This window comes from Ascoidea rubescens (genome assembly GCF_001661345.1).
Source record: "Ascoidea rubescens DSM 1968 unplaced genomic scaffold ASCRUscaffold_2, whole genome shotgun sequence".
Taxonomy (NCBI): domain Eukaryota; kingdom Fungi; phylum Ascomycota; class Saccharomycetes; order Ascoideales; family Ascoideaceae; genus Ascoidea; species Ascoidea rubescens.
In genome coordinates, this window is record NW_017962914.1 from 1,168,170 (window position 1) to 1,193,601 (window position 25,432).

General features: G+C 34.4%; 11 protein-coding genes across 11 annotated transcripts; 6 read left to right on the plus strand and 5 right to left on the minus strand.

Annotated features, from left to right (window-relative positions):
* Nucleotides 1-683, minus strand: ASCRUDRAFT_74498 (uncharacterized protein). Its single transcript, XM_020192710.1, has one exon. The coding sequence runs from the start codon at nt 635-637 to the stop codon at nt 251-253; it is 387 nt and encodes a 128-aa protein (XP_020049414.1). The 5' UTR covers nt 638-683; the 3' UTR covers nt 1-250.
* Nucleotides 684-915: 232 nt separating this feature from the next.
* Nucleotides 916-2,713, plus strand: ASCRUDRAFT_74499 (RNA polymerase III-inhibiting protein MAF1). Its single transcript, XM_020192711.1, has one exon. It carries the CDS (start codon nt 943-945, stop codon nt 2,440-2,442), a length of 1,500 nt encoding a protein of 499 aa, XP_020049415.1. The 5' UTR covers nt 916-942; the 3' UTR covers nt 2,443-2,713.
* A 670-nt stretch (nt 2,714-3,383) lies between these two features.
* MNN10 (alpha-1,6-mannosyltransferase) lies at nt 3,384-4,193 on the plus strand (the record flags this gene model as incomplete). Its single annotated transcript, XM_020189622.1, has 1 exon — nt 3,384-4,193. A coding segment is annotated over one exon (810 nt), but the record flags the coding sequence as incomplete, so codon positions are not given.
* A 94-nt stretch (nt 4,194-4,287) lies between these two features.
* TRS23 (TRAPP subunit TRS23) lies at nt 4,288-5,421 on the minus strand (the record flags this gene model as incomplete). The annotated part of the gene is made up of 3 exons (XM_020191036.1): nt 4,288-4,571; nt 4,788-4,969; nt 5,231-5,421. 3 exons carry the CDS (start codon nt 5,419-5,421, stop codon nt 4,435-4,437), a joined length of 510 nt encoding a protein of 169 aa, XP_020049417.1. The 3' UTR covers nt 4,288-4,434.
* A 186-nt stretch (nt 5,422-5,607) lies between these two features.
* Nucleotides 5,608-6,300, plus strand: RMI1 (Rmi1p; the record flags this gene model as incomplete). Its single annotated transcript, XM_020191373.1, has 1 exon — nt 5,608-6,300. One exon carries the CDS (start codon nt 5,608-5,610, stop codon nt 6,298-6,300), a length of 693 nt encoding a protein of 230 aa, XP_020049418.1.
* Nucleotides 6,301-6,711: 411 nt separating this feature from the next.
* On the plus strand, nt 6,712-7,917 carry ASCRUDRAFT_31107 (translation release factor eRF1; the record flags this gene model as incomplete). The annotated part of the gene is made up of 1 exon (XM_020190247.1): nt 6,712-7,917. One exon carries the CDS (start codon nt 6,712-6,714, stop codon nt 7,915-7,917), a length of 1,206 nt encoding a protein of 401 aa, XP_020049419.1.
* Nucleotides 7,918-8,152: 235 nt separating this feature from the next.
* On the minus strand, nt 8,153-10,285 carry CUE3 (Cue3p; the record flags this gene model as incomplete). Its single annotated transcript, XM_020190021.1, has 2 exons — nt 8,153-8,345; nt 8,565-10,285. Coding segments are annotated over 2 exons (1,914 nt in total), but the record flags the coding sequence as incomplete, so codon positions are not given.
* Nucleotides 10,286-10,548: 263 nt separating this feature from the next.
* Nucleotides 10,549-11,511, minus strand: ASCRUDRAFT_22970 (uncharacterized protein; the record flags this gene model as incomplete). Its single annotated transcript, XM_020189765.1, has 1 exon — nt 10,549-11,511. A coding segment is annotated over one exon (963 nt), but the record flags the coding sequence as incomplete, so codon positions are not given.
* Nucleotides 11,512-12,199: 688 nt separating this feature from the next.
* On the plus strand, nt 12,200-17,424 carry RPA190 (DNA-directed RNA polymerase I core subunit RPA190; the record flags this gene model as incomplete). Its single annotated transcript, XM_020192713.1, has 1 exon — nt 12,200-17,424. A coding segment is annotated over exon 1 (4,592 nt), but the record flags the coding sequence as incomplete, so codon positions are not given.
* A 317-nt stretch (nt 17,425-17,741) lies between these two features.
* On the minus strand, nt 17,742-20,606 carry FUN12 (translation initiation factor eIF5B; the record flags this gene model as incomplete). Its single annotated transcript, XM_020194406.1, has 1 exon — nt 17,742-20,606. The coding sequence occupies one exon, from the start codon at nt 20,604-20,606 to the stop codon at nt 17,742-17,744; it is 2,865 nt and encodes a 954-aa protein (XP_020049423.1).
* Nucleotides 20,607-21,113: 507 nt separating this feature from the next.
* Nucleotides 21,114-25,363, plus strand: ASCRUDRAFT_74507 (uncharacterized protein). Its single transcript, XM_020192714.1, has one exon. It carries the CDS (start codon nt 21,208-21,210, stop codon nt 25,246-25,248), a length of 4,041 nt encoding a protein of 1,346 aa, XP_020049424.1. The 5' UTR covers nt 21,114-21,207; the 3' UTR covers nt 25,249-25,363.
* Nucleotides 25,364-25,432: the final 69 nt, after the last annotated feature.

The window sequence follows — 25,432 nt, forward strand, 5'->3', positions numbered from 1 at the left end:
TGAATCGAGAGAAAATCAATACAAGAAGCTGAACAATATTAAATAAAATTATATTAAATAGAATTATATTAGATAGAAGTAGAAAACAAGTACATAGTTATATGAATAGATGAACAAAATAAACAAAATAAAACAGGATAAAGGGAACTGAACAGTGAGATGACAAGGGAAATTAATAGTGATGGTATTAGTTGATAACGAGCATTCAGGGGAGACAGACAGCAAGAAACAAGAAATTGGAGAATATTAATCAGAACAAAAAGTCAAGCATACAGCAGGCACAGCAAACAGCCAAACAGGCAGCCAAAAAGCTGTCAGTGTTGCTGGGCCTTCGAGTTTCCTGTTGGATGTAGATGGGCTGGGGTTGAGAGTAGTAGCCAGCTGGAGGAGGACCATAGTAGCCTCCCTGGTTCTGAGGAGGATAGCCCTGAGGAGGATAGTTCTGTTGGTAATTGTTTGGATAGGTCTGTTGGTAGCTCTGGTTCTGGTACTGGTTCTGGTACTCGCTAGCTGGAGGCTGTAGTGATGAGAAGAGGCCTCTGTCGTTGCTCTGCGAGGGAGGAGGGCCTGAGGGAGCCTGGTAGGGCTGGTATTGAGGAGGTTTGTCCTCATACTCTGTGGGATTCTTTTCAACCATGGTGTATCTGTTGTGTCTGTTATAGATGGCGATTGTTCTAAAGAACTGCTCTGATTATCTGTTCCATCTGGCCCTTCGCTGCTTATATACAAAATATCTCATCAGCCACTTATCGCCCACAGCCCGTTCACGTGCAAACACACGTGCTAGATTCGCACGTGCTTTTACATAACTAGACGCGCGTTCCCGCGTCTCCCTGCAGCAGTGCCGACTATAAAGGTAGGCATCCTCATTATCTCTTCCCCATCTTCCTCTGCTGCTTCTGTTGTCTCTGCTTCACGTCTCGTCTGCTCCACCATGAAGGTATGTATGTTCTGCTTTTCTCTCTTATGCTGCTCTTACTGACACATTGCCCGCAGTTTATTGACGAGTTTGATCTCGAGCTCGTATCGCAAACCTTAAGGTTCGACACCATCGACTGCCATATCGAAGGGGGTTGTGATTTGTTCACCACCAAACCTGCCAACAGCGACAAGAAGCTCTACAAGACCATCGATCAGCATCTTGCTTCGCTTACTGATAACTACCACATTAACTCCCTTCCCAAGAACACCTCCACTGCTGCCTCCAAGAAGAAAAAACGAAGGGCCAGTATTTCCAACCTTCCTTCCTCCAACATCAAAAACCTATTGCTTTCGTCCAATATAAACAACATAAATATAATCAAAAACAATAATCTTTCCAACCAGAATCAGAATCAGAATCAGAATCAAAATTCAAATTCAAATAGCAGCAAGGGGATCATCAAGAACACTCTAAAGAACTCAAGATCCTTTTCGGCTACTGCTTATCCTGCCAATCAGAAATCCCTTATCGATAAGGTCCTATCCAATAACAATTCTAAAAAAATAGACCCAATTCCAAATAACAAAGCTGCCAATACCAATAGTACTGATACTGATAATAATACCAATACCAATTCCAATTCCAATAGTAATGGCAATTCAATTGCCATCACAACTACCGATAAAAATATCATTGACGAAAACTCCCTGTACTTGGATATATCTCCATCTACTCCCATCAACGACGACCTTCAGCTTTCTCTTTTAAATCAATCGCCCTTTGGTCCCTTGAATTACACTGCTAGTAGAAGAACTTTTGCCTATTTGATCGCAATCTTAAACACAAATTATCCTGATCATGATTTCTCCTTCTTGCAGCCCTTGGATTTTAAAAAAATATCCTTCTTACAGTTACGCTCAAATTTTGATAACACTTTAATCTCTCTAGGCAAATCCCCCAAACAATGGATTTGGGATACTATAAATAACCACATCTCAATCAATGATTCGGTAATCTATTACCACCTTCCAAACAACAACTTCCTTCAAGACGAAATCCACACTTTATGGCTAAACCACTGGTTTATATTTAACAAAAAAAGAAAAAGAGTAGCCTTTCTCTATTTAAGTGCATCCAGACTAAACAACAACTCCAACATAAATACAAATACAAATGCAAATCAAAACACTTTCACAAATAAAACCAACTTCAGTATAAATACGATAAATAATATAAACAACGTCTCTTCATCTTTAAATCAAAAAGACTTGATCTCTTCTAATGAAAACATACATTTCTTCACCAAAAATAATGGCTCCTCTAATAACTTTTCCTTCAACAACAAAATAAATCCCATCAACTCTTTCTATAAATCTCGAAATAGAAAGAAATCAATCACAATAGATGACGAATATGACAACGACTACTATTACGATTCTGACGACTATTATAACCAAGATTATAACTCAAATTATTACTATGATGATGTATTTCTCTCTGATGATTCCTCCTTTCGCTAAGGTTTGACATTGAATACCTAATTATCCATTTTTATATGCGTTTTCTCTGATGTTAATTTTGTTTTCTTTACTTTGCTCGCTACTTTATCCACACACTCTTACTTTCTTTAACCTGTCTTTACTCTTCAAACACAACCTTTTCGGTAGCAGATTTCGCTTTGCCGTCGACGCAATAAAAAGAAGTTGCTGCAGATAGGACTCGAACCTACCCAGTGAAATCTTCAACATTCTAAACACTGGTTTGAAGCACTAGCATGGTGTTGCATTAGCCACTCTGCCACGAAGCCAAAACCAAATTTCTGACGCCATTTTTGACCGTTTTTTGCTATTTTTATTCATTCTATCATTTTCACGTGATAAATTTGACATAAAAATAGATTTTCTTTCATCTTTCAATATTTATATATCTAAATAGATATATTCCAGAATTAATATATATTGGTTATATATAATTATATATAATTATATGCTTATATTTTTATATCCTTATTATGATAAATATATGATACATAATATTCCATTTTTAATCCTTAATTGTTTTTAAAATGAGCTCTATATCTCAAAGAATACCAAAAAAATCCGATTTGAATGATGAAGAACTGTCAATCCCTTACGAATATGAAAAATTAAACTACAATAACCCTTCTTTCGCAACAACTTCTTTCAATTCTTTTGTTTATTTCTCTATTTTCTATAAATATTACAGTAAGTTAAAACAGCAATTACTCAATAATAAAAAAATCCTTTTTGGCATTATATTGTTATTTCTTATAAATTCCTTGACTAGTTTAAAATTGCCTTTAGTTTCTTTTTTTTCTTTTCAGAATTTGATCTCGTTGCTATCTACCAATAATATCAACAATAACAATGACATTAGCTCAATCTCCTCAAACTCTTTATTGAATTTTCAATTCAACGATCTCTTTTCTTTCAACAAAAACCCTAAGATCGTCATTGTCTTAGCCGCTAATGAAGGTGGTGGTGTCCTTAAATGGAAAGGTGCTCAGGAATGGTCTGTTGAAAGATCTTCCATCAACAACAAAAAATACTATGCCAAAAAGCATGGATATGGATTGACTATAAAGGACATGACAATTAAAAAACGATATTCTCATGAATGGAGAGAAAGCTGGGAAAAAGTGGATATCTTGAAACAAACAATGAGACAGTATCCCAGAACTGAGTGGTTTTGGTGGCTAGATTTGCATACATATATAATGGAGCCAGAGTTTTCATTAGAAGATCATATTTTCAACAAAATCAACGAAATTTCCTACAGATCGTTAAATAATTCGTTCAATCCATTGAATTTGAAAATCGATATACCATATATTAACTATCAAAACAATCCAATTGAAATGTTGATAGCCCAAGATTGCGGCGGATTTAATTTAGGATCGTTTTTCATTAGAAAATCCAAATGGTCAGAATTATTATTAGATATTTGGTGGGATCCAGCGTTTTATGAGCAAATGCATATGATTTGGGAACATAAAGAACAAGATTCACTTGAAACATTGTACAATACACAGGCTTGGATTAGAGAGAGAGTAGCGTTTTTACCATTAAAGTCTATAAATGCTTTTCCTCCAGGGGCTTGCAGTGATAAAGCTGACGATCCACAATTTTTTTATAATGAAACAGATCGAGATTTTTTAATTAATATGGCCGGTTGTGAATGGGGTAGAGATTGCTGGAGTGAAATGGAACATTATAAGAAGTTGTCTAAAAGATTAAATGACCAACCCTGGTATAAGAGTTTATTCAAGTATTTATTGTGAAAAAAAAAAAAAAAAAAAACCAAAAAAAGAAAAGAAAAGAAAGTGTATAGATACGTATTTATTTATTTATTTATTTATTCATTTATTTATTTATTTATTTGTTTGTTTGTTTGTTTATTTATTTATTTATTTATTTATTTTTGATTATTCATTTAGTTAATTTACTTTTTTTTATCAGTATTCTATTTTGGAATGGGTAATTTAATTTATGTTAAACAGGTTTAAGCAATTGAGTTGTTTTCAAATCAAATAATTCACAACGAATTGGCATTTCTAAATTATAAAAGGGATTTTTCATCACGTAATCCGAGAAAATAATGTAAATTTTTCTTAAAATCAATTCAGCATCTTTTAAATCACTGTTAAGATCGATAGTGGATGTCAGATCTAAATTTGAATTGATATTTGAATTTGTTGAATTTAGATCACTACTAAAAGCGATATTAGTGCTGTTATTGTTTAAAATGGCGGTATTAGAAGAAATTGTTGCAGCAGTGTTTATGCTATTTATACTGCTGATGTTAGTGTTAATCGTGCTTGTATTGTTGTTGGTTTGATCATGACTGGTTAGGTTGTTTGATAACACTCCATTTGGAGAGGTGACAAGGATGAATTTGATTCCAGTTAGTGACTGAAACAAGTAAATGTTGAAGAAATCAGTTTGAATGAAATTCAACCCTGTTTTGTTTGAAGTGTAGTTCACTGGTAGAGGATGGTTCAAAAAGGAGTTCGTATTCAAAAGAGACCTTGGGTTGCCTGTGGATAGTAAAAACTTGTTATTGATGTTGTTGTTGGTGAAGTTTGTGAAATTGGCGACAAAGTTGTTGACAAGATGGTCATGTTCAGACAAATTGGAAGCATTGGGCTGACTGGAATTTTTTGGCGTGCTGTTGACATTGTTCAAGGTAGAGGAGGTGCCCAAGATGGAGGATCTGTTGAGGATGCCAGCGTTGAGAGAGGATTTGGGGGTGTTCTTGGGGCTGTCGACAGGAGTATTCGCAGTGGACTGGCCAGCAGCAGCAGAGTCGTCGCGAAGAGAGAATGGTGTTATCTTGGAAGCAATGGCATGAACACCATGGATGGTTCCTGCAAGCACCAAGTAGTCGTTGGCAGACAACTTCAAGAGACCTGGATTGTAGTCCTGCTGGTAGATCAATCCCCCAGCCTTGTTGAGAATGTAGAGCGAGTAGATAGTCATAATGCTGCCAACTATCGGTTGTTTCCTCAGAGGCCCATCACTGCCTTTATCAGATCCAGATATAATCCCTGTGGATGTTGGATGTGAAAACTGCCAAAAATGTCAAAAGTACCGCCAGAGATGCTTCTGCTTCCTCTGCTGTTTCTGCTGTTTCTGCTGTTTCTACTTCCTCTGCTTCTTCTTCCCATGGCTGCCAATCCCAGCTACTTGAACGCAGACATCTTTAGAGACTCGCCCACCTTCGACTCCTCTGCCTCCAACCAGAGAGCTCTCCAGGCCTCGCGAAACTCATTTGTTCCAGCTCTCACCACCCAGCGCAGCTTCAAGACCATTCTCAACAAGCCTGTGCTTTTCCAGATCTTGTTCATCGACAACATCAAACAGTCCAAGTTCAATCAGATCGACAACTGGCTCGAGTTCCAGAACCCTCTCGCTGTGTCTACCGACAAGCTCAGAAACTCAAAGAAAGGCTCTGGCGCTAACAGAAATAACAGAATCATCAAAAGCGTCGACCTTAGCAACGACAACGACACCGACAGCAACTCCCTCACAGACACCAGCTCCTTGAACGCCATCTACAAATTGACCTTGCAAGACTCCCAGGGAAACCTCTGCTATGCCTTTGAATTGGAGAACTTGGACTTCCTTCACTCCTCAGACAGATCCAGCATTGCCAATGCTCTTCTCAACCCATTGCCAGTTCCTTTAGGCTCCAAAATCATTGTCTACAACTGTCTTGTTCTTGAAGGGACCTTGATGCTCAATAACAAGGGCACAGAGTATCTAGGAGGCCAGCTTCTTGTTCTTAACGACAACATTTCCTCAAAGGTGATCAAGAACTTCAAGGCAATGCTAGAGCTTCTTTCGACCGCCAACTAATACACTGCACAATATTATTCTCAAAAACCCATCCCTGGCCATCAATTTTCAATTGTGAGTTCTCATTTTCATTTTTATTCTTATTCTTATTCTTATTCTTATTCTTATTCTTATTCTTATTTTCATCATCTCCTTTTAAACTTTAGGCTCTTTCCTGCTCTTTTATGCTTCTCCATGTCTGATCCAGTCCCACGGTTTCACAAAACAAAAGCTAAAAATTTTCAGAAAGACAAATAGAGAACTTCAGCTTTATCATCTCAACAACAATACATTTATTCTGTAACCACTTGGACAAATTTTATCCATTATATAAAGCCTAATCATCCCCATGATAACGTCTTGCTTTTTCCTCTTATATTTTCTTTTATTATAATTTCCAAACACTCCTAATATTTTTTCTTTAATTCAAAAATGAAAATCCTCAAGAAAGCAATTGATAAACAAAAATCTGGTTACGTCAGACTACAAGCTGAAGACAATGAAGACCTATGGGCCATCTATAATTTAATCCAAAAAGACCATACTGAAATAGAAATCAAAACAAATTACAACTTCAAAAAGGAATTTGGGAATGGCAAAACTAAAATAGAAAAAAAAATCTTGGTGTTAAAACTAATCGTTCAAAAAATTGACTATAAATCAAACTATGATTCGATTAGATTACAAGGTAGAACTACATCTGAAAATGATTTCGTATCCAAAAACTCCTTTGAATCTGTTCAAATCGACTTTAATCACCCCTTTAACTTGTACCTAGAACAATGGGATAAAGTATCTTTACAAATCCTACAATCTTGCACAATAGATCAAAAAGCTGAAGTTGGTGCCATTCTATTAGATGAAGGTCTAGCTAACTTCTGTCTTTTAACTGAAACTGTCTCCATTTTCAAAACTAACGTCACAAAATCTTTCCCCAAGAAAAGAAGAGGTGATAATTCCCAATATGATAAAGCCTTAAACTCCTTTTATAATCAAATTTATGAAAAATTAAAAACAACTTTTAATCTAGAAAAATTAAAAGCTATTATAATATCTTCTCCAGGATTTTGGGCCCAAGACTTATTAAAAAAAATTATTGAAACTGCTCAAGCAAAAACTGATAAATTAGTTTTGAATGCAAAACAAAAATTCTTAATAGCTCATTCTTCAACTGGCCTTTTGCAAAGTTTAGATGAAATCTTAAAAGATAAATCTGTCTTGAAAAAATTAGCTGATACAAAATTCTCAATAAATATTCATATTTTAAATCAATTTTTAAAAAAAATTAATGATGATGATTATACTGCTTGCTATGGTGATGTTGATGTAATTAAAGCTATTGAGATGGGTGTCGTTCAAAACATCCTAATAACTGATACAAAGTTCAGAGCTGATGATCCAAATATTAGAAAAAAATATCTTAACCTTGTCGATCAAGTTGAAAGAACTGGTGGGAAAGCCACCATTTTTTCAACTTTACATGATTCTGGAGTTCAATTACAAAATCTAACTGGTATTGGTTGCATTTTAAGATATCCTGTTCCTGAATTATTCGAAGATGATGATGGTCCTGAACAAAATTCTGATGATTCTGATTCTGATAATGATGAATCGGATGACGATGAGGATGTTTTTTAGCAAAAATAGTAAATATTCTCCTCTTTTTTTTTGTATTATATAAAATCTTTTTTTTTTCTTTCCCATTAGTTCATTCCCCATTTTTTTTTCTTTATTAATCCTTTTCAATAACTAATTATCTTAGATTTCAAATAAAACTTTTTCTTATTCTCTCCTGTCAAACAAAGCAATAAATGCAAATTATTTATTAATTACTATAGCATATTCATTAGGCATTGGGCAAAGTGAATGCCATTTTTCTATCGTGACCTGCTTTTCTATTATGATTCCCTCTTTTAGATTTATTTCTTTCTTTCCAAGCATAATCTTTATTTTTGTTATCACTGTTCTTATTATTCTGTTTGTCAGTATCAGTACGATTAGTAGTGTTATTTTCAGTATTATTATTAGCAGAACTATTGTTTCTTCCTGGATTTGTCCTGTTTTGTCTTGTTTTATTATTAAATTTATTATTAGAATTGGCATTCGAATTGGTATTAGAACTGGAACTGGGGCTATTTATATTTGATCTTCTACCTCTAGACTTTGTATTTGATATCTCTTTCTCTTTTTCTCTCTCTTCAGTTTGATTCTCATGTATATCTTCTTCATAGGCCAGTCTTCTATAAGATGTGCTTGGGATCAAAAGTTCCTGTTTACCATCAAACATATATTTTTCTTCCAATATTTTAGCCCTCTTAGGACTCTTAACAATCATACGTGCCCATCCTTCGATTTGTTCGTCTGACCAATTGGTAGTTTTTTTTAAATTTTTTCTGGTTGAACTATGTCTAGATGTTTTTGTTAAATCTTGTGGTGTCTTTTTAAATATATTCCAAAGTATCTTTTCAATCTTATCATATTCATTATTGTTGTTGTTATTATTATCATTATTACTATTTTTGTTATTACTTTTGTTATTGCTATTAGTATTGCTGCTGGAGCCGGAATTAACTCCAGTTGCAATCTCTGCTTCAAGATAAGTATCATCAGGTTCGTCTTCATCTGATTCATATAATAATTTTAGAGCCATAGATAAAGTTTTTTCACGACTTTTGTTTTCATTTTCCAAGTTATCGTTTAACGCAAATTTCTTTTTACCAAAAGTAACATCCTTTGAACTTATCTTTAGATTTGAAATATCATCACCATCATAAATTGATCTCTTTACCTGTTGCTTTATATGCTGCTGCTGTTGTTGTTGTTGTTGTTGTTGTTGTTGTTGTATAGGTTCTTCCTTGGGAATTGAATTGGGTAAATCAGGATCTTCCAATAATTTATTAGTAAGAGTCTCAATATCAATATATTGTTCTAATAATTTTCTTGCTTGGTATTTTGTAACTTGGGGAAATAAATCTGTGATCATATCAAGATCTTCTTGGTTTATATTAACAGCAAAAGAATTTGAAGGGCCAACTGAAGCACTACTTATCTCTAGTTGGTGGTGTGTATCTGGTTGTTTATATTGATCAAAATTCAAAAATGGCAAACGTTGTTCTAAACCAGGTCGAGCAGTTTTATAAATACCACTTAAAACAACCGAAGTGAAAAGTGGATAAATTTTTAAAGAATGAATATTAGTGATGCCCAATTCAATAAATAACTGAGAAACTTTTTCTAATGAACAAGATAATAGAGAAATAAACATCAACTGCTTGGCCATTTCAGAATGGGCACCTTCTCCATTCGAATAGTATTTTTCTAAGGATTCAATCCAAGAAAGAGTATTAAATTTGCTCGTAAAGGAAAACACTGCATTGCTGTTGCTTCCTTTTGAGAGTTGGTTGGATCTTTTGTTATTTACTTTGTATTGTTTTTCGTTATTATTTGCCTTTTTTTTTTCATTGGTATTGTTAAACTGAATATTAACAACGTCTAGTAGTATTGCTAAGGTTTTTATGTCTTCGAGTTGAAATTTGGTGTTACTCACCATAAACAAAATATTTTTTTGAACCGAAGAAATAGAATTTATAAAGCCATTGCCAAAGGAGCCATCTATTATCTTTCTGGTAGATCTTGGATCAACTTTGACATAGGACTTGATTAGATCCCAGGTTGCAGAGCCATTGAACTTCAAGTCGAGTAGACCATTTTTCTTGATGAATTGAAAGACGAGGCTCTTCAACTGCGCAGAATTTTCTCTGATTTGAGGATTGACAGCACCCAAGGTGAAGACCTTTCCCTCTTCCTGAGAGGTTTCCTTCAAATAGCCCTTGATGAACAGCTTCAATTGGTCGTGGGACTTTTCATTCAATGGAACAGTGAATTCGTCAGAAGATAAAAAGGCCATCAAGTGGATGTAGGCCTCAAGAAGATGGACCCAAATGACAGGATCTTTGTCGTACAAGGAGGACCTCAACTTAAATGGAGGATATTCCACGATGGGAATATCTAGAAGCTCCTGCTGGTCGATGGTAAAGCCTTTTTTGATGGTGTAGGAGGCCATGAGAACAATTTGCAGTGGTTTTTATTTGAAGTGAGAAAGAAAATTTACAAATCTGCAAAGGGCGGATTTATACAGAATTTCTTTTGGGCCTTTCGAAAAGTGCTGATTATTAATCTTCTACATTTTGACGAGTATTGGCTATTGCATTAGAGAATATATATAGAAGGAAGCTGGGGCTAGGAACAGAGGATTTCGTTGGCTGCCTTGACGACTCTGTCTCGAATCAAGCCTTGGTAGAAGATAACCCCATTCTCTTTATGGGGATTGAGAGTTCCACTTTGATAGACACCAATGTCGAGGTTTTCTTGAGTAGCTTCACATAGCTCCAAGTCTTCAGTTTGAACCTGTCTGCAAAACCTGAAGTACTTTTCAAACTCACTGTTGGGGTCAGCATTGGGCCCAGTGACGCTTTCGTTGTCAAAGTAGTAGTCAATTTCCATTCTTGAAGTGTTTTTGTTGATTGGTATGACTCTAAAGCAGTTCATGCCACCACCATAGATGTTCAAGGTTGAAATTGGAAAGAAATACAAAAACAAGGCATTGGTTTGGTCGTTTTCCACTTCGATTTCATTGTTCTGGTCTGGTAACGCAATGTGTTGAGAGAAGTGTTTATGGTTTTTGATCTCATATGAGCTGAGGTTGTAGTTTTTGGATAGCAAAGGATGAGTGTAAGAGCAGTGCAAACATTCTTGATAACCATCAAGGAAAGTCATAAAATTGTACTTTGCAGTGTAGATCAAGGTTCTTTTGTAACGCAATTTTCTGAAATTAATCTTGTTGATTAGTGAAGATAGAACTGGGCCAAAATGGTCAAATAACGAAGCCTTTGGATTTCTTTGAAAATTTATGAAAATCAAACCGGTTTCAGTTAGTTGGGTTGCAATTTGATTCAACTCATCTAGTTTTTTTCCATTTGTTATAACATCAGTTTGGTAGTCGCCCAAATAGCCAGAAACATGCTGGGAATTTTCGTCATGTTCACATAAAATAAAAAACCTGGAGTCTTTAATACCGAAATCATACTGAATATGAGACTCGTTTATATCTTTAAAAAACCTGGTGATTGGTCCAAGATAGATCCAGTCTTTGTAAACAATTTCATTGTTGATAATGTCAATGATCGAGTTGCTAGTAAACCAGCTAGAGGGCAACGTTGATGATAAAACTGAAGACATTCTTGTCTATATTTCATGGGCTGCAATTTAAAGTCATCTCCATCACAAACCGATGGATTTGAGCCGTTATAAATAAGCCCAACGAAGATAAGAACTATGGCAATCAACCAGGATCGTATCTCTCCATTCATAGAGCTCTTGACAAGCCCACTTTCCCCAGAACAACGTCGCTTGATACAAATATGTGATCGATCTTACTGCCAGTTCTTCCAGCAGATAAGCAATCTCCAACACAAAGCCTATAGCAGTGATCCACCAACCAGCCAATCACCACAAAACCAATGTCGCTAAACAGAGACACTTTCAAACATATAGACCAGACCAGCCCAGAACTGGAATAACAATCACTGCAGCTGCTATTGAACTGCTATCGCTTGATCACAATCAACACTATCTCATTGCAAAATACGATAGGAAAGTTAACTCAAATGGGAACGCGACTATTTAACTCAAAAACCATTTGTTTTCCAGACTCTCTCCAATAGAAAATGCACAAAGGAAACAAATCAATAGCTGAAGAAAGCCTTGCTTTGCACAGCTGATAAGCATTTTTCTTTATCTTTATCTTCATCTTTTTCTTCATCTTCTTCACCTTCACCTTCACCTTCACCTTCTTTTTCTCCCACATTTACCGAATAAATTGCGCGCAATTTAATTTTTGTTTTTGTGCGCGAGTCATATCCGACTATATACAGCCCTCGGTTGCACCCAGTTCCGGTTTGAAAAATTTTTATGAGGTTGAAATTTTTTTGGATCTTGAACTTTTCAGTTGTTTTTGATGGCTGTTGATACTTCTCAATATCTTAACCCCAATATCCTGACCCCCAACATCCTGAGCATATTGTGACTAGCCATTAACTGCCCAGCTACACCAACGCCAGATACCAACAATGAACATTGCTACTCCTGTGGGTTCTGAGATCAAACATGTTGACTTCAATATTCTTTCTGCTAAGGAGATCAGAGACTTGTCTGCCAAAAAAATAACAAGTCCCTCTGTTTTTGACAACTTGGGCCATCCAATTAATGGTGGTTTGTACGATTTGGCATTGGGTGCTTTTTTAAGAAATTTATGTGCTACTTGTGGTCTCGATGAAAAGTTTTGTCCAGGACATCAGGGCCATATCGACTTGCCAATTCCAATCTACAATCCATTGTTCTTTCTCCATCTATTCAACTTTCTAAGAATGTCCTGTATATACTGCCATTCTTTCAAATTGACCCACTCAAAGGTCCATCATTTCGAGTGTAAACTAAGGCTTATCCAGTACGGATTGTTAAAAGAAGCTACAGCTCTTGACTCGATAAATCTTCAAAACGATGGAGAAATGGACGAGGCCATAGAAGAAGAAAATTCAGAAGACGCAAACACTGAAAACACTTCCAAATTCAAGATCAAAAAATTGATCTCAGCAAAACAAACTTTTACTGACAATGCTATTCAAAATGCTTTGCAGGAGGGAAAAACATCCAACTCTGGTGTAACAAGTCCAACAATTCAAGAAATTAGAAAGAGACTCATTATCGAGTTCTACCATACAGTCTCAGCTAAAAAAAAATGCGAAAACTGCTCAATGTTCAACCCAAATTACAGAAAGGATGGATACTCAAAAATCTTTGAAGCCTCCTTAACCGAAAAGCAGACCATTCACAATAGAATCAAAGGCATCAATAGAAATGGAATGATCACTGAAAATAAACAGTCTTCAATCCCAGAAACTAACGAGGATGAAGAAATCGATCCAGATGCTTCTTCTCTTCCAAATGTCAAATATAAAGCCGGATCAAAATATGTTTTATCTATGGAAGTTAGAAATATTCTCAGATCTGTTTTTAAGAATGAACAAGCCATTATTCAATTGATATTCAACTCAAGGCCTTCCATCACTAAAAAAAAGAATTGCATTAATGCTGATATTTTTTTCCTTCATGCAATTATTGTTCCTCCTACTAGATTCAGACTTCCTTCTAAACTTGGCGATCAAGTTCATGAAAATGCTCAAAATGAAATACTTTCAAAAATTCTTTCTTCAATAATAAGCATCAAGGAAATCAACGAAAGAATCTTAAATTTCGAGAAAGATAAAGCAGAGTCTCCTGACGAAAGAAAGCTTTTGTTTAATAGATTGATGAATGGATTTGTTACCTTGCAAAACAACGTCAATGGTCTTATTGATTCTGCCAAAAACCAAAATCTGAATGTTTCAAGAGATCCTCCACCAGGTGTCAAACAAATTTTGGAGAAAAAAGAAGGTTTATTCAGAAAACATATGATGGGAAAGCGTGTTAACTATGCTGCAAGATCTGTTATTTCTCCTGATCCTTTAATTGAAACCAATCAAGTAGCAGTTCCACCTGTTTTCGCTAAAAAACTAACCTTCCCAGAACCTGTAACATCATACAATGCTTCCCAGCTTCGTCAATATGTCATCAATGGTCCTGAAAAATGGCCAGGGGCTGTTCAAATTCAAAATGAAGATGGCTCTTTGATCTCTTTAATTGGAATGTCTCTTGAGCAAAGAAAAGCTTTGGCCAACCAATTGACTACCCCTTCACTTAATACTCCTTCCTCAATTGCTGTAAATAAAAAAGTCTATCGTCACCTTAACAACAACGATATTGTATTGATGAACCGTCAACCAACTTTACACAAAGCTTCTATGATGGGCCATAAAGTCAGAGTTCTTCAGGGTCAAAAAACAATTAGAATTCATTATGCAAACACTGGTGCTTACAATGCTGATTTTGATGGAGATGAAATGAATATGCATTTCCCTCAATCTCAAATGGCAAGATCTGAAGCCTTTAATTTAGCTAACACCGATTCTCAATATCTAACACCCACTTCTGGTTCTCCTGTCAGAGGTTTGATTCAGGATCATCTTTCTGCTGGAGTTTGGCTAACCAACAAAGAATCATTTTTCACAAAAGAAAAATACCAATATTTTATTTACAATTGCTTGAGACCTGAAGATGGTCACACAAATAGTAACAGAATAAAAACTGTCATCCCAGCTATTTTAAAACCTGTTCCATTATGGACAGGAAAACAAATAATATCAACTATTTTGTTGAATATTAAACCCTTAAACACGCCAGGTATTAATTTGACATCGGAAAATAAAATTAAAAATGAATACTGGGGTAATGGATCTAAAGAAAATACTGTTTTATTCAAAGATGGTGAGTTGTTATGTGGTATTCTAGACAAATCGCAGTATGGTGCTACTAAATATGGTATCATCCATGCTCTCCATGAAATCTATGGTCCTGATGTTTCTAGTAACTGTTTGTCAGTTTTTTCAAAATTATTTACCACATTCAATCAAGAAAATGGTTTAACTTGTGGTATGGATGATTTAAGATTAACTCCAGAAGGAGATGAATGGAGAAAAGATATTTTGAAAGAAACTGGTGACTTGGGTAGATTAATAGCTTCTGACGTGGCCAATTTAAGCAAGGATGTCTCTGTCGATGATCCAGAATTATTAAAGAGATTAGAGGAAATTTCAAGAGATGCTAACAAAATTGCTGTTTTAGATAATTCCTATAAAACCTCACTTTCAGGAATCAAAAGTAGAGTTGACAAAAAGTGTGTTCCAGATGGTACAATGAAAAAATTTCCTTCTAATGCAATGCAAATGATGTCCTTGTCTGGTGCCAAAGGTACTCCTGTGAATGTCTCTCAAATTATGTGTCTTTTAGGTCAACAAGAATTAGAAGGTAAGAGAGTACCTTTAATGGTTTCAGGTAAATCATTGCCATCGTTTCCATCTTATGAAACCAGTGTCAGAGCTGGTGGTTTTATCAAACAGCGTTTCTACTCTGGTCTAAGACCCCAAGAATATTATTTCCATTGTATGGCTGGTAGAGAAGGTTTGATTGATACCGCTGTTAAAACAGCAAATTCTGGTTATTTACAAAGATGTCTTATTAAACAATTAGAAGGTGTGCATGTTGCCTATGATAATACAGTAAGAAATTCTGATGGTACATTAATTGAGTTTTTTTACGGCGGTGATTCCATTGATGTCACAAAAGAATCTTATATGAGACAATTCAAGTTCTGTTTAGAAAACTATGATGCATTTTTAGAAAAATATTCTCCTGGAGATGCACAACATCTAATTGATTTTGAAACTGCAGCTAGATACTCCAGAAAGGTTATGAAACAGCTAGATAAAAATTCTGGACTCCCTCCTTATAAACAGGACATCAAATATGATCCAGTAATCAATTTATTTAATCCTTCTAAATATCTTGGTTCTGTTTCTGAAGAATTCCAATCTTCTGTGAATACTTTTATGGAAGAGAATCCTAAATTATTTTCAAAAAAGAGTTCAGGAGGTCTATCAACTAGGAAATTTCGTGCATTCATGCAATTGAAATACATGAAGTCTTTGATTAATGCTGGAGAACCTGTTGGCATTATTGCAGGTCAATCCGTTGGTGAGCCTTCGACCCAAATGACGTTAAACACTTTCCATTTTGCTGGTCATGGTGCTGCTAATGTCACATTGGGTATTCCACGTTTAAGAGAAATTGTTATGACTGCATCAACCTCAATTAAAACTCCACAAATGACATTGCCTATTCTTGATGATATCACTGATGAACAAGCTGATGCTTTCCGTCGTTCAGTAGATAAAGTTTGTTTGTCTCAATTAATTGATAAGGTCACTGTTGTGGAAAGTACAGGTGTTTCTGCTGATAACATTGATGCCTCTAGGTCATACAATATTCACATAACATTCTACACCAATGAGGAATATGGTGAAGAGTATGATGTATCACAAAATGATTTGGAAAAATGTATAATACATGACTTTTTGAAAGTTTTGGAGACCAATGTTTCAAGAGAAGTAAAAAAACAAAAGAAAACAGCCAGAGAGATAAGCAAACCTGTTTCCAAAAGCAAGACCGAGACTAAAGATTTTAAAGCAGATAAACATGCTGATGTTGATGCAGATACCCAAAAAGAGCGTTCTAAAGGCAAGCAATCTACTTCTTACGATGATCCAGATGATGAAGAACTTGAAATTATAAAAAAAGGAGAAGCTACTTCAGAAGAAGAATATGATTCTAATAGTTCTGATTCAAGCTCAGGTTCAGGTTCAGATTCAGATTCAGATTCGGAGTCTGAAAATGAAGATGAGAATAAAGATGAAAATGAGAAAAAATCATCCATTAAAAAACATTCTAAAGTAAATTATTCGGTGAAATCAACAGATGCAAAGGAACGTGAATCATCTGTTATAAGTTCACACAACCTCATTTCACAATTTAATTTTGATGACAAATATGGTGAATGGTGTGAATTTACTTTAGACTTAAACACTCAAACAGAAAAATTGCTTATGCTTCAAATTGTTGAAGAAGTCTGCCACAAAGTTGTTGTTAGGGAGATTGAGAAAATTTCCGGATGTTATCGTCCATCAGTTAAATCAGGTCAAAAAAGAGTTTTTACCACTGCTGGAGTTAACTTCTATCCTATGTGGGAACAAGATGATATTATTGATGTTAATGGTATTACATCCAACGATGTTTATGCTATGTTAACTACCTACGGTGTTGAAGCTGCTCGAAACACGATTGTTAATGAAATTTACAATGTTTTTAACATCTATGGTATTGGTGTTAATTCTCGTCATTTGGATTTGATTGCCGATTATATGACTAGAGATGGTACCTATCTTGCTTTCAATCGTCAAGGTATTGCATTGTCCACCTCTCCATTTATGAAAATGAGTTATGAAACTACTTGCAATTTCCTTACTGAGGCTGTTTTGAATAACACCAGAGAAGAACTTAATAGTCCTTCTGCAAGACTTGTTATTGGTAAGTTGTCAAATGTTGGTACTGGCAGTTTCGATGTGTTGGCCAAAATGCCTTTGAATTAACTCTTGTAATATTGTATTTGATTTATATAATTTTTTTTAAAACTTTCATTTTTTTTCATTTTTCCATTGTTTTTTTTGTTGTTTATATATTAAACCCATTATATTCAGATGCTTAAATAAAAACACTAAATAGAAACGTTTTTCAATAAACTTAATTATAAGTTTTTATTTTATCCACTAACTACTTAAGGATTCCTAAACTAAATTAATTTTAAAAAAAAAAATGTAACAGACAAAACGTGCTAATGAAAATAAAAAAATAGAGAATAAAAAAATAGAAAATAGAAAATAGAAAATAACAAGAATTTAAATAGATGAGATTCTCTATTTAATTTCGAATATTGGTTTAAGTTTTTTGATTAATAACCAATCTTCCCTTGGAACTTGATCTCTAAAAGCAGGATCTTTCAAAGTATCAATACTTTTTCTTGTAATTAAAGAGTATAATGTATCTTTTTCATCAACATGTCTTCCCCAAGTAGGTTGGGCTGTAGAAGCGTTTTCTAATCTCATGGCAACACCTGCAGCAGTTTGACCTTTCTTGACGATACTTTTTGACTCATGGTTGACTTCCAAACTAACAACTTTACCCAATAATAAAATATCTTTTTGTTTTGTTTCTGGATGAATTTTAGCAGCGCAAATTGGTGTACCAATTCTTAAGGATCCCTCAACAACATCAACACCAATAATCATTGGATTTCTTTTATTGATAATTTGAATGGTTTTAAGAACAGTTGGATAAATTGCAAAATCAGCAAATTGTTCTCTTTTCTTTTGAAGTAATCTTTCTTGATAAGCAGTAAATTCATCAAACAAGTGATAAATAATGTCTTTATTGAAAATTGTAATGTTTTGCTCATGAGCATATTGTTCTGCTTCTTTATCAATTTTAACATCAAAACAAAGCATAACAGCCAACTCAGGAGCCTTTTCAAGCATTGCGGTTGCTTTCATGACATCTCTCTTAAAAACAGGACCTAAACCAACAGACATAACAGGAATTTTCATATCTTTAAGGAAATCTAATAAGGCTTCAAGAGAACCTAATGTGGATGCTTGAACTGTCACACCTCTACCAGAACTATCGACAGAGTCCAATAAACCAGTAATATCTTCCATAACATCGTCCAAGAAATCTTCTTCATCATCATCTGGACCAACGACTAATAATCTAGAACCGGCAACTGCTTTTTCCAAATCATTGGCAGCTATTTTAACACCAAGAGCTGCTTTAACTTCTTTATGGTGGACATATTCAGATTTGATTCTCAACTCTCGAAGTGGTTGAGGGGTTAACAAAGCTCTTATATTTGTCGCAATCGGGCCATTTAGACCACAAAGTACGATTCTATCACCTTCACGTAATACACCATTAGAAAGAATAACATCAATAGTAGTACCAAAACCTTCGACAACTTTGACTTCCAAAATAGTTGCTTCAATTTCGGACAAATACATTAATTGTTTTGACATTCTTTTTTGAGTTAATTCTAATAATAACCATAAAAGATCAGGAATACCTTCACCAGTAACAGCAGAAGTTGGAACAATTGAAACAAACTTGGCAATATTTTTATTTTGGAAGTATAACTCAGAATTAAGACCCTGTTCTGCCAATTGGACTTTAATTTTTTGGTATCTATCGTCAAATTCTTGTTGAACAGTGTGCTTTTGCTTAGAAAACGAATCTCTGAAAGAATTATTTGGAATAGTTTGCCAATCATATAATCTATCAATTTTATTTAAAGCGACAATAAAGGGAGCTTTTCTATCTCTTAACAATCTAATTGATTCAATAGTTTGTTGTTCCAAACCATGCATGATATCAATAACTAAAATAGCAATATTACATAAGGAAGAACCTCTTGATCTTAAATTGGTAAAGGATTCATGGCCCGGTGTATCAATAACTAATAAACCGGGAACATCAAACGTTTGTTTTTCATATTCAGCCATAGCAACAGTCTTCTTTTTGATTGCATCAATTGGAAAATAAGTGGCCCCGATTTGTTGGGTAATACCACCAGCTTCACCACCTTGAACATTAGTTTGTCTAATTTTATCCAATAGCTTAGTTTTACCGGTATCAACATGACCTAAAATACAACAAATTGGAGAACGTAGATCTTTTTTAGATTTGGATTGAGTAGTTGAAGAAGATTTTGAAGGAAGAATAGGTGAGTTGGTGGATTCTGGAGTTGCGCTATTTTTCTGTACAGCTGGAGCAGAAGAAACATTTGCAGGTGTTGCAGAAGAAATAAGCTCTTGTTTAGCTTGAGTTTGACCTTTTTTAGATTTCTGATCTTCTTTTTCTATCTCTTTTTCTTGATTATCTGCCTCGTCTGCATCATCTTCCCAATTTTCGTTAAGAGGTTCATCATCATCAATAACCATAGCTTCCCAATCATCAACTAAAGCTTCATCAATGAAAGAGTCTTCTTCATTATCCTCAAGAAAATTTTGAGTAGATTGAGATGGATCAGCAGATTTGGATAAAGATTCTTCATCAACTGATTTTGGTTTCTTTAATTTCTTCTTTTTGTCCCCGTATACGACTTTCTTTGATTTAGAGGCTTCATTATTTTCTAGAGCAGCAATTTGAATATTACTTGAAGCCAAAAACAATTGTTTTTTTCTTTCTTGTTCTTTTTTAGCTTCTTTTTGTTTTTTGTTTAGCCATTTACCTTCTGCTTTTAATTTTTCTTTCCTTAATTTTTCTTTTTCTTTTTTTGCTTTCTTCAATTCTTCTTTTCTTTTTTCTTCAGCAATTAGTCTCTCTTCTTCTTCTCTGGCCAATCTTTCTTCTTCTTCTATTCTTCTTTTTTCTTCTTCTTCAGCTTGTTTTCTTAACTCCATTTGTTTTTTCAACAAAGCAATGCTTGCATTGACTTTTTTACCACCTTTTTTGGCATTTTTCTTTCCTCCAACAGCAGACTTTGATTGAGGAGCAGGAGATGGAGAGGGAGAAGGGGAATCATCTTTGGCTTGTTGGACTTGTTGGGCATTTTTCTGATTTATAGTAGCTATTTCCTGTTTCTTTTGTTGTTGTTGAGCTTTCTTCTTTTTGGCTAATTCTTTTTTTCTTTGTTTTTCCTTTTCCTTTTTTTCCTTTTCTTTCTCTTTTTTGGATTTCAAAACCACTTTTTTGTCCTCTTGTTTTGCTTTGGACTGTTTCAAAGCATCCATGAAATCAACAGGAGCAGGAGCAGGAGCAGGAGCCGATTCTACATCAGACATTTTGGAGAAGTAATTTGCAGCAGACTAATAGAGATGGGCGTATGTAAGCACTGTGGAATATGCTACGTGTTGTAAGTTGAATAAAGATGAGCAAGCACTAGAAATGATCACTCAATCATTGACAATTCTATTTGATAGATAAATAACTGCCTCACTGAACTTGAATTGGTTTTGGATCAGTGAAAAATTTCAAATCACAGAGCCCTCGGAAGTCTCTGGGTCACATGCAGACCCCAATTAGAGGGTTGTGATTTAACACGTGATATGTAATTATATGTGTCAACATGCATATATGCATGAATCTGCGTTATATCGAGTAAATCTGCGTTGGGGTTGGGGTTGATGAAGTAAACCCCTATTTCAGGGTCCAGTGTAATTAGACGCCAAAACAAGCCGAGCCCAGATTTGGGATATTTATGGGATATATTTATGAAATAGCTTCTTCTTAGCCAACTCTTTCTTCAACTCTTTCTTCAGCTCTTTCTTCAGCTCTTTCTTCAGCTCTTTCTTCAGCTCTTTCTTCAGAGTATTTTGTGCTTTATCTTCTCTCATGGACATCAACAGTTTTCTTCTAAGCAGCAATCCCAGTGCTTTCCAGCCCCCAAACCAATTTTTGGACATGAACCAAACTCTGCAGCCACTGCAACCGCTGCAGCAGATGCTCTATCAGCAACAGCTTGAACAAAAACTCCAACAACAACAGCTCCAGCTTCAACAGTTGCAACAGCAACAACAACAGCAGCAACAGTTACAACAGCAGCAGCTACAGCAACAACAGCAACAAAAAGAAAAGGAGAAAAAAACAAGGCATACCTTCAGCATTTCATTTTCAAGGTCAAAATCAGATGGAAATACTAATACAAACACACAACAACAGCAGTTTCAACTGCAGAATTTCAATCCTCTGATGGATCCAATGGTTAACTCGCAGATGCAACAACAAATGGGCCAAATGGGCCAAATGAACCAACAAATGAATCCAATGGGTCAAATGAGCCAGCAAATGAATCCAATGGGTCAAATGAATCCAATGGGTCAAATGAATCCAATGGGTCAAATGAACTCAATGGGTCAAATGCAACAGATGCAACAGATGCAACCTCAAGGACAGGTTTTTATGGAAGATGATGAAGAAGATTTTGATGAGGATGAGGATGAGGACGAGGACGAGGATGAGGACGATTTTAATAACAATAATAATACTAATAATAACACCGGTATTAATTATCAACCCCTATTAACTCTTAAGGCTGTGCCTGAATCATCAAAAAAATATAAGAATTTTCCAACCGGGTTTTATCCTGCCTATATCACTAATGATCCTGATCTCATAATTAAACAACAAATTAAAGATGAAGAAAAATTGTATGACATGTTGGAAAATATGAATAATATGAAAAACCAAAATGACCCTAATGCAATCAATAATCTTCCTCTTAAGAGAACAAATTTCCAAAAAAGAGAATTAATGGTTGAAAAATATTACATTAAAAGAAATTTGAAAAAATTAGGTTTTGATTATAAGCTTTTCAAAAAATATGTATCCCTCAATGAATTAATTAATGATCATGATGATCCGGATTATTTTTATAAGAATCTCAACAATAGAAGTTTGAATGATAGTGACCCTGATTACGGCGATGATGATAATTCCAGTGACAACTCATCAATTGATGAAGAACTATACAAAATTGACGATGACGATTTGATTTTCAAAAAACTAAATTACAATCCTTCCAAACTATTAAAATTCCATCAAAATAGAGCATATTTAGAAAATAAAAACCTGGAAGAACGTGAAAAGCAAAAATTTTATAATAATTTAAACACTGATAATCAGACTTTTTTGAAAACAATTGAAGATCAAAAAATCGATCTCACTAAAATTCCTAATGATCCTAATATTAATAACCAATTAGTCTCTTCCCAAATTGAAAGGATTAAATTAAACGATAAACTAAATAATCAACTAATAAAAAATTTTAATGATTTGCATGATTTAGGTTATGTTGATGATAATTTAATTGATAGATTTAAAAGTATCTCCTTTCAAGAAAAAACTTTCGATTTAAAATTGATTCAAAATCCTCCAAATCAATTACAAATTCAAAACCACCCAAACCAATTACATATCCAAAACCCTCTACCTCAATTGCAAATTCAAAGTCCTTCACTTCAAGTCCAAACTCAAAACCCTCCAAATCAGTTACAAATTCAACACCACAATCATCCTCATGCCTCAAGAAATTATTCTTTAACAAATGATAACCAAATAAACCCAGCAGATCAACAATTAGTAACGCGTAATAACAACATCAATAACAATAATAAACAATTGATTAGAAATTTATCAAAGATTAATCTGAAAATTTCAATGTCTTCAATCAATAAATATTCTTTAAGCTCTAAATCAAACAGAAATTCAATTTTACTTATCATTGTACCCATCACTGAACCAATTTTCCCAAATTTATATATTTCAAATTTGAAAATTATTAATCCAATTCAAAAACAAGCCATTCTTCAACTGTACAAAAATAAACAATTGATTGGTTTGTTTTATATTAAAGATCCCAAATTTAAACCATTTGATATAATTAAAAACATAACAGATATTTATCAGGTCGGTGTATTAGCCCGAATTCGCTCTTGTTCTGGTTACGACGATGTTAAGACTGGGTTAAATCCACTCTTGGTTGATATTAAAACAGAAAAAATTATCCAGATTACTAATTTTGTTCCACCAGAAAGAAAAGCTTTGATCCCAAATGATTTAATTACCAGAAAGGATTCAAAGCTAGATTTTAAAACTTATGAAGGCATTAATTTAATCAAATTGGTTTCTTTAGCTGAAGTTTCAATTTTAAATTTGAAATACAATTTCAAAAACTTGGATGAGATTAGAATAAACTTGAATAACATTCTAACTGGGTTATCCAAAATATATCATTTTCAAACTTTTAAAAATATTGGAAAGTTCAAGTTAAAATACAATGAACTCTTTTATCAATTTTTCAAGGATACGAAATATATTTTAAGTTGTCGTGTTACTAACAAAAAAAAGAAACATTATTCTAGTGATAGTGAACTTAGTGAAGCTGATAACTTAACTACAGGTAAACATTCCAATTTTGAAATCAATAGTGATCTTAATGATAATTCTAAAAAAGTTCTTGGTTACACAGTTAGCAATGATTTTTATAATTGTGATGATGATAATATTGAAGATATTAACACAAAGCTTTCTTTTGTTATTGACATATTAAAAATTTATTTTAAATTAAAGCTTGGAAGATTTTTTGAGAGAGATGTTGAAATTAAATCAAAATTTCAAGATATTTTGGAGACTCTTAAAATCAGATTAATCACGGTCAAAATATTAGCGTTGCTAGACGATGAAGTCATTACGATTGAAGAAAATATCCCCAACCAACTTGTGAAAGTTGACCATAAAGAACTTTCAAAAGATTTGCAAGTATCGTCAATGCCTTTAACTATTGTAGAGCCCAAAGAACATGGAAAAAGGTCAGCGCAAAATGAAATGACAGTTCAAAATCTAGGAAAAGGTGAATCGGAAAGGCCAGATCTTCTTGCATCAAATGGAGCAAATGTGAACTATAAAGGTTCTTCAACAACATTTACAGGGAACCCAGTGATAAATATCAACCTTTATTCCAAGCCAAATGAAACAGACAATCCCTTGGATTTTTTGACAAAAATGAATTTGCCATTAAATGCAAATAATGGACCTTTTAGTGCTCTTAACGCTCCTCCAAATCAACTTAATGCGATTGCACCTCCTCCAGATCTTAATCCAATGTTACCATCTAATCAATATAATCCTAATCTCATGGGTCAGAATAGTTTAGCGTTGCAATTACCAGATCCTGCACAACTTCAACTAGCCATGCAATCATTATCACAACCCCAGAATATGCCACAAGGCATGGATCAAGGTATGAATCAACTAGTTCCAATGAATCAAGGCATGAATCAAGGCATGAATCAGTTAGCTCCAATGAATCAGGGCATTAACCAAATTGCACCAATGCAATATGGCATGAATCCAGACGTGGGTCAAATTATGAACCANGGCATGAACCAACTAGCTCCAATGAATCAAGGCATGAATCAAGGCATGAATCAGTTAGCTCCAATGAATCAGGGCATTAACCAAATTGCACCAATGCAATATGGCATGAATCCAGACGTGGGTCAAATTATGAACCAGGGTATCAACCAAGAAATGAGCCAAGGTATCAATCAAGGAATGAATCAGGCAATGAATCAAAGTCAAATGCCAGGAGCAATTTCTAATATTAATACAAGAGTCGAAGAATTTAAAATTAAACAAAAAACACCCTTGGTTCCTACTAACACTGGACACAATGGTAATTCTGAAGGTGTCCATTTCATTCAAGCGAAATCTTTTCAGATGCAACAAGTTCAATCATTTCATCCCCAAATGGCTAGAATGGAACAGCAAATGGTAATAAGCAATCCAAATATTGGTCTCAGTCAAGCTCCGAATCACTCTCAAATTCCAGAGCTTTCTGGAAACATTAAAGCCTTGCAACATATTTTAGTTTAAAAAGAGAAAACCACTGTTTAAATTTTATTATGTTATAAAACCCAATGAGCAAATTCATATTTTCATTTATTCATTTTTTTTCTTTTTTCATTGGCATTTTATCTGACGATAATTCATCAAGTTACATTTTGGATTTTTTTTAGCCATTTAAAATATTTATTTTTTTAAAGGATTTTTGTTGAAA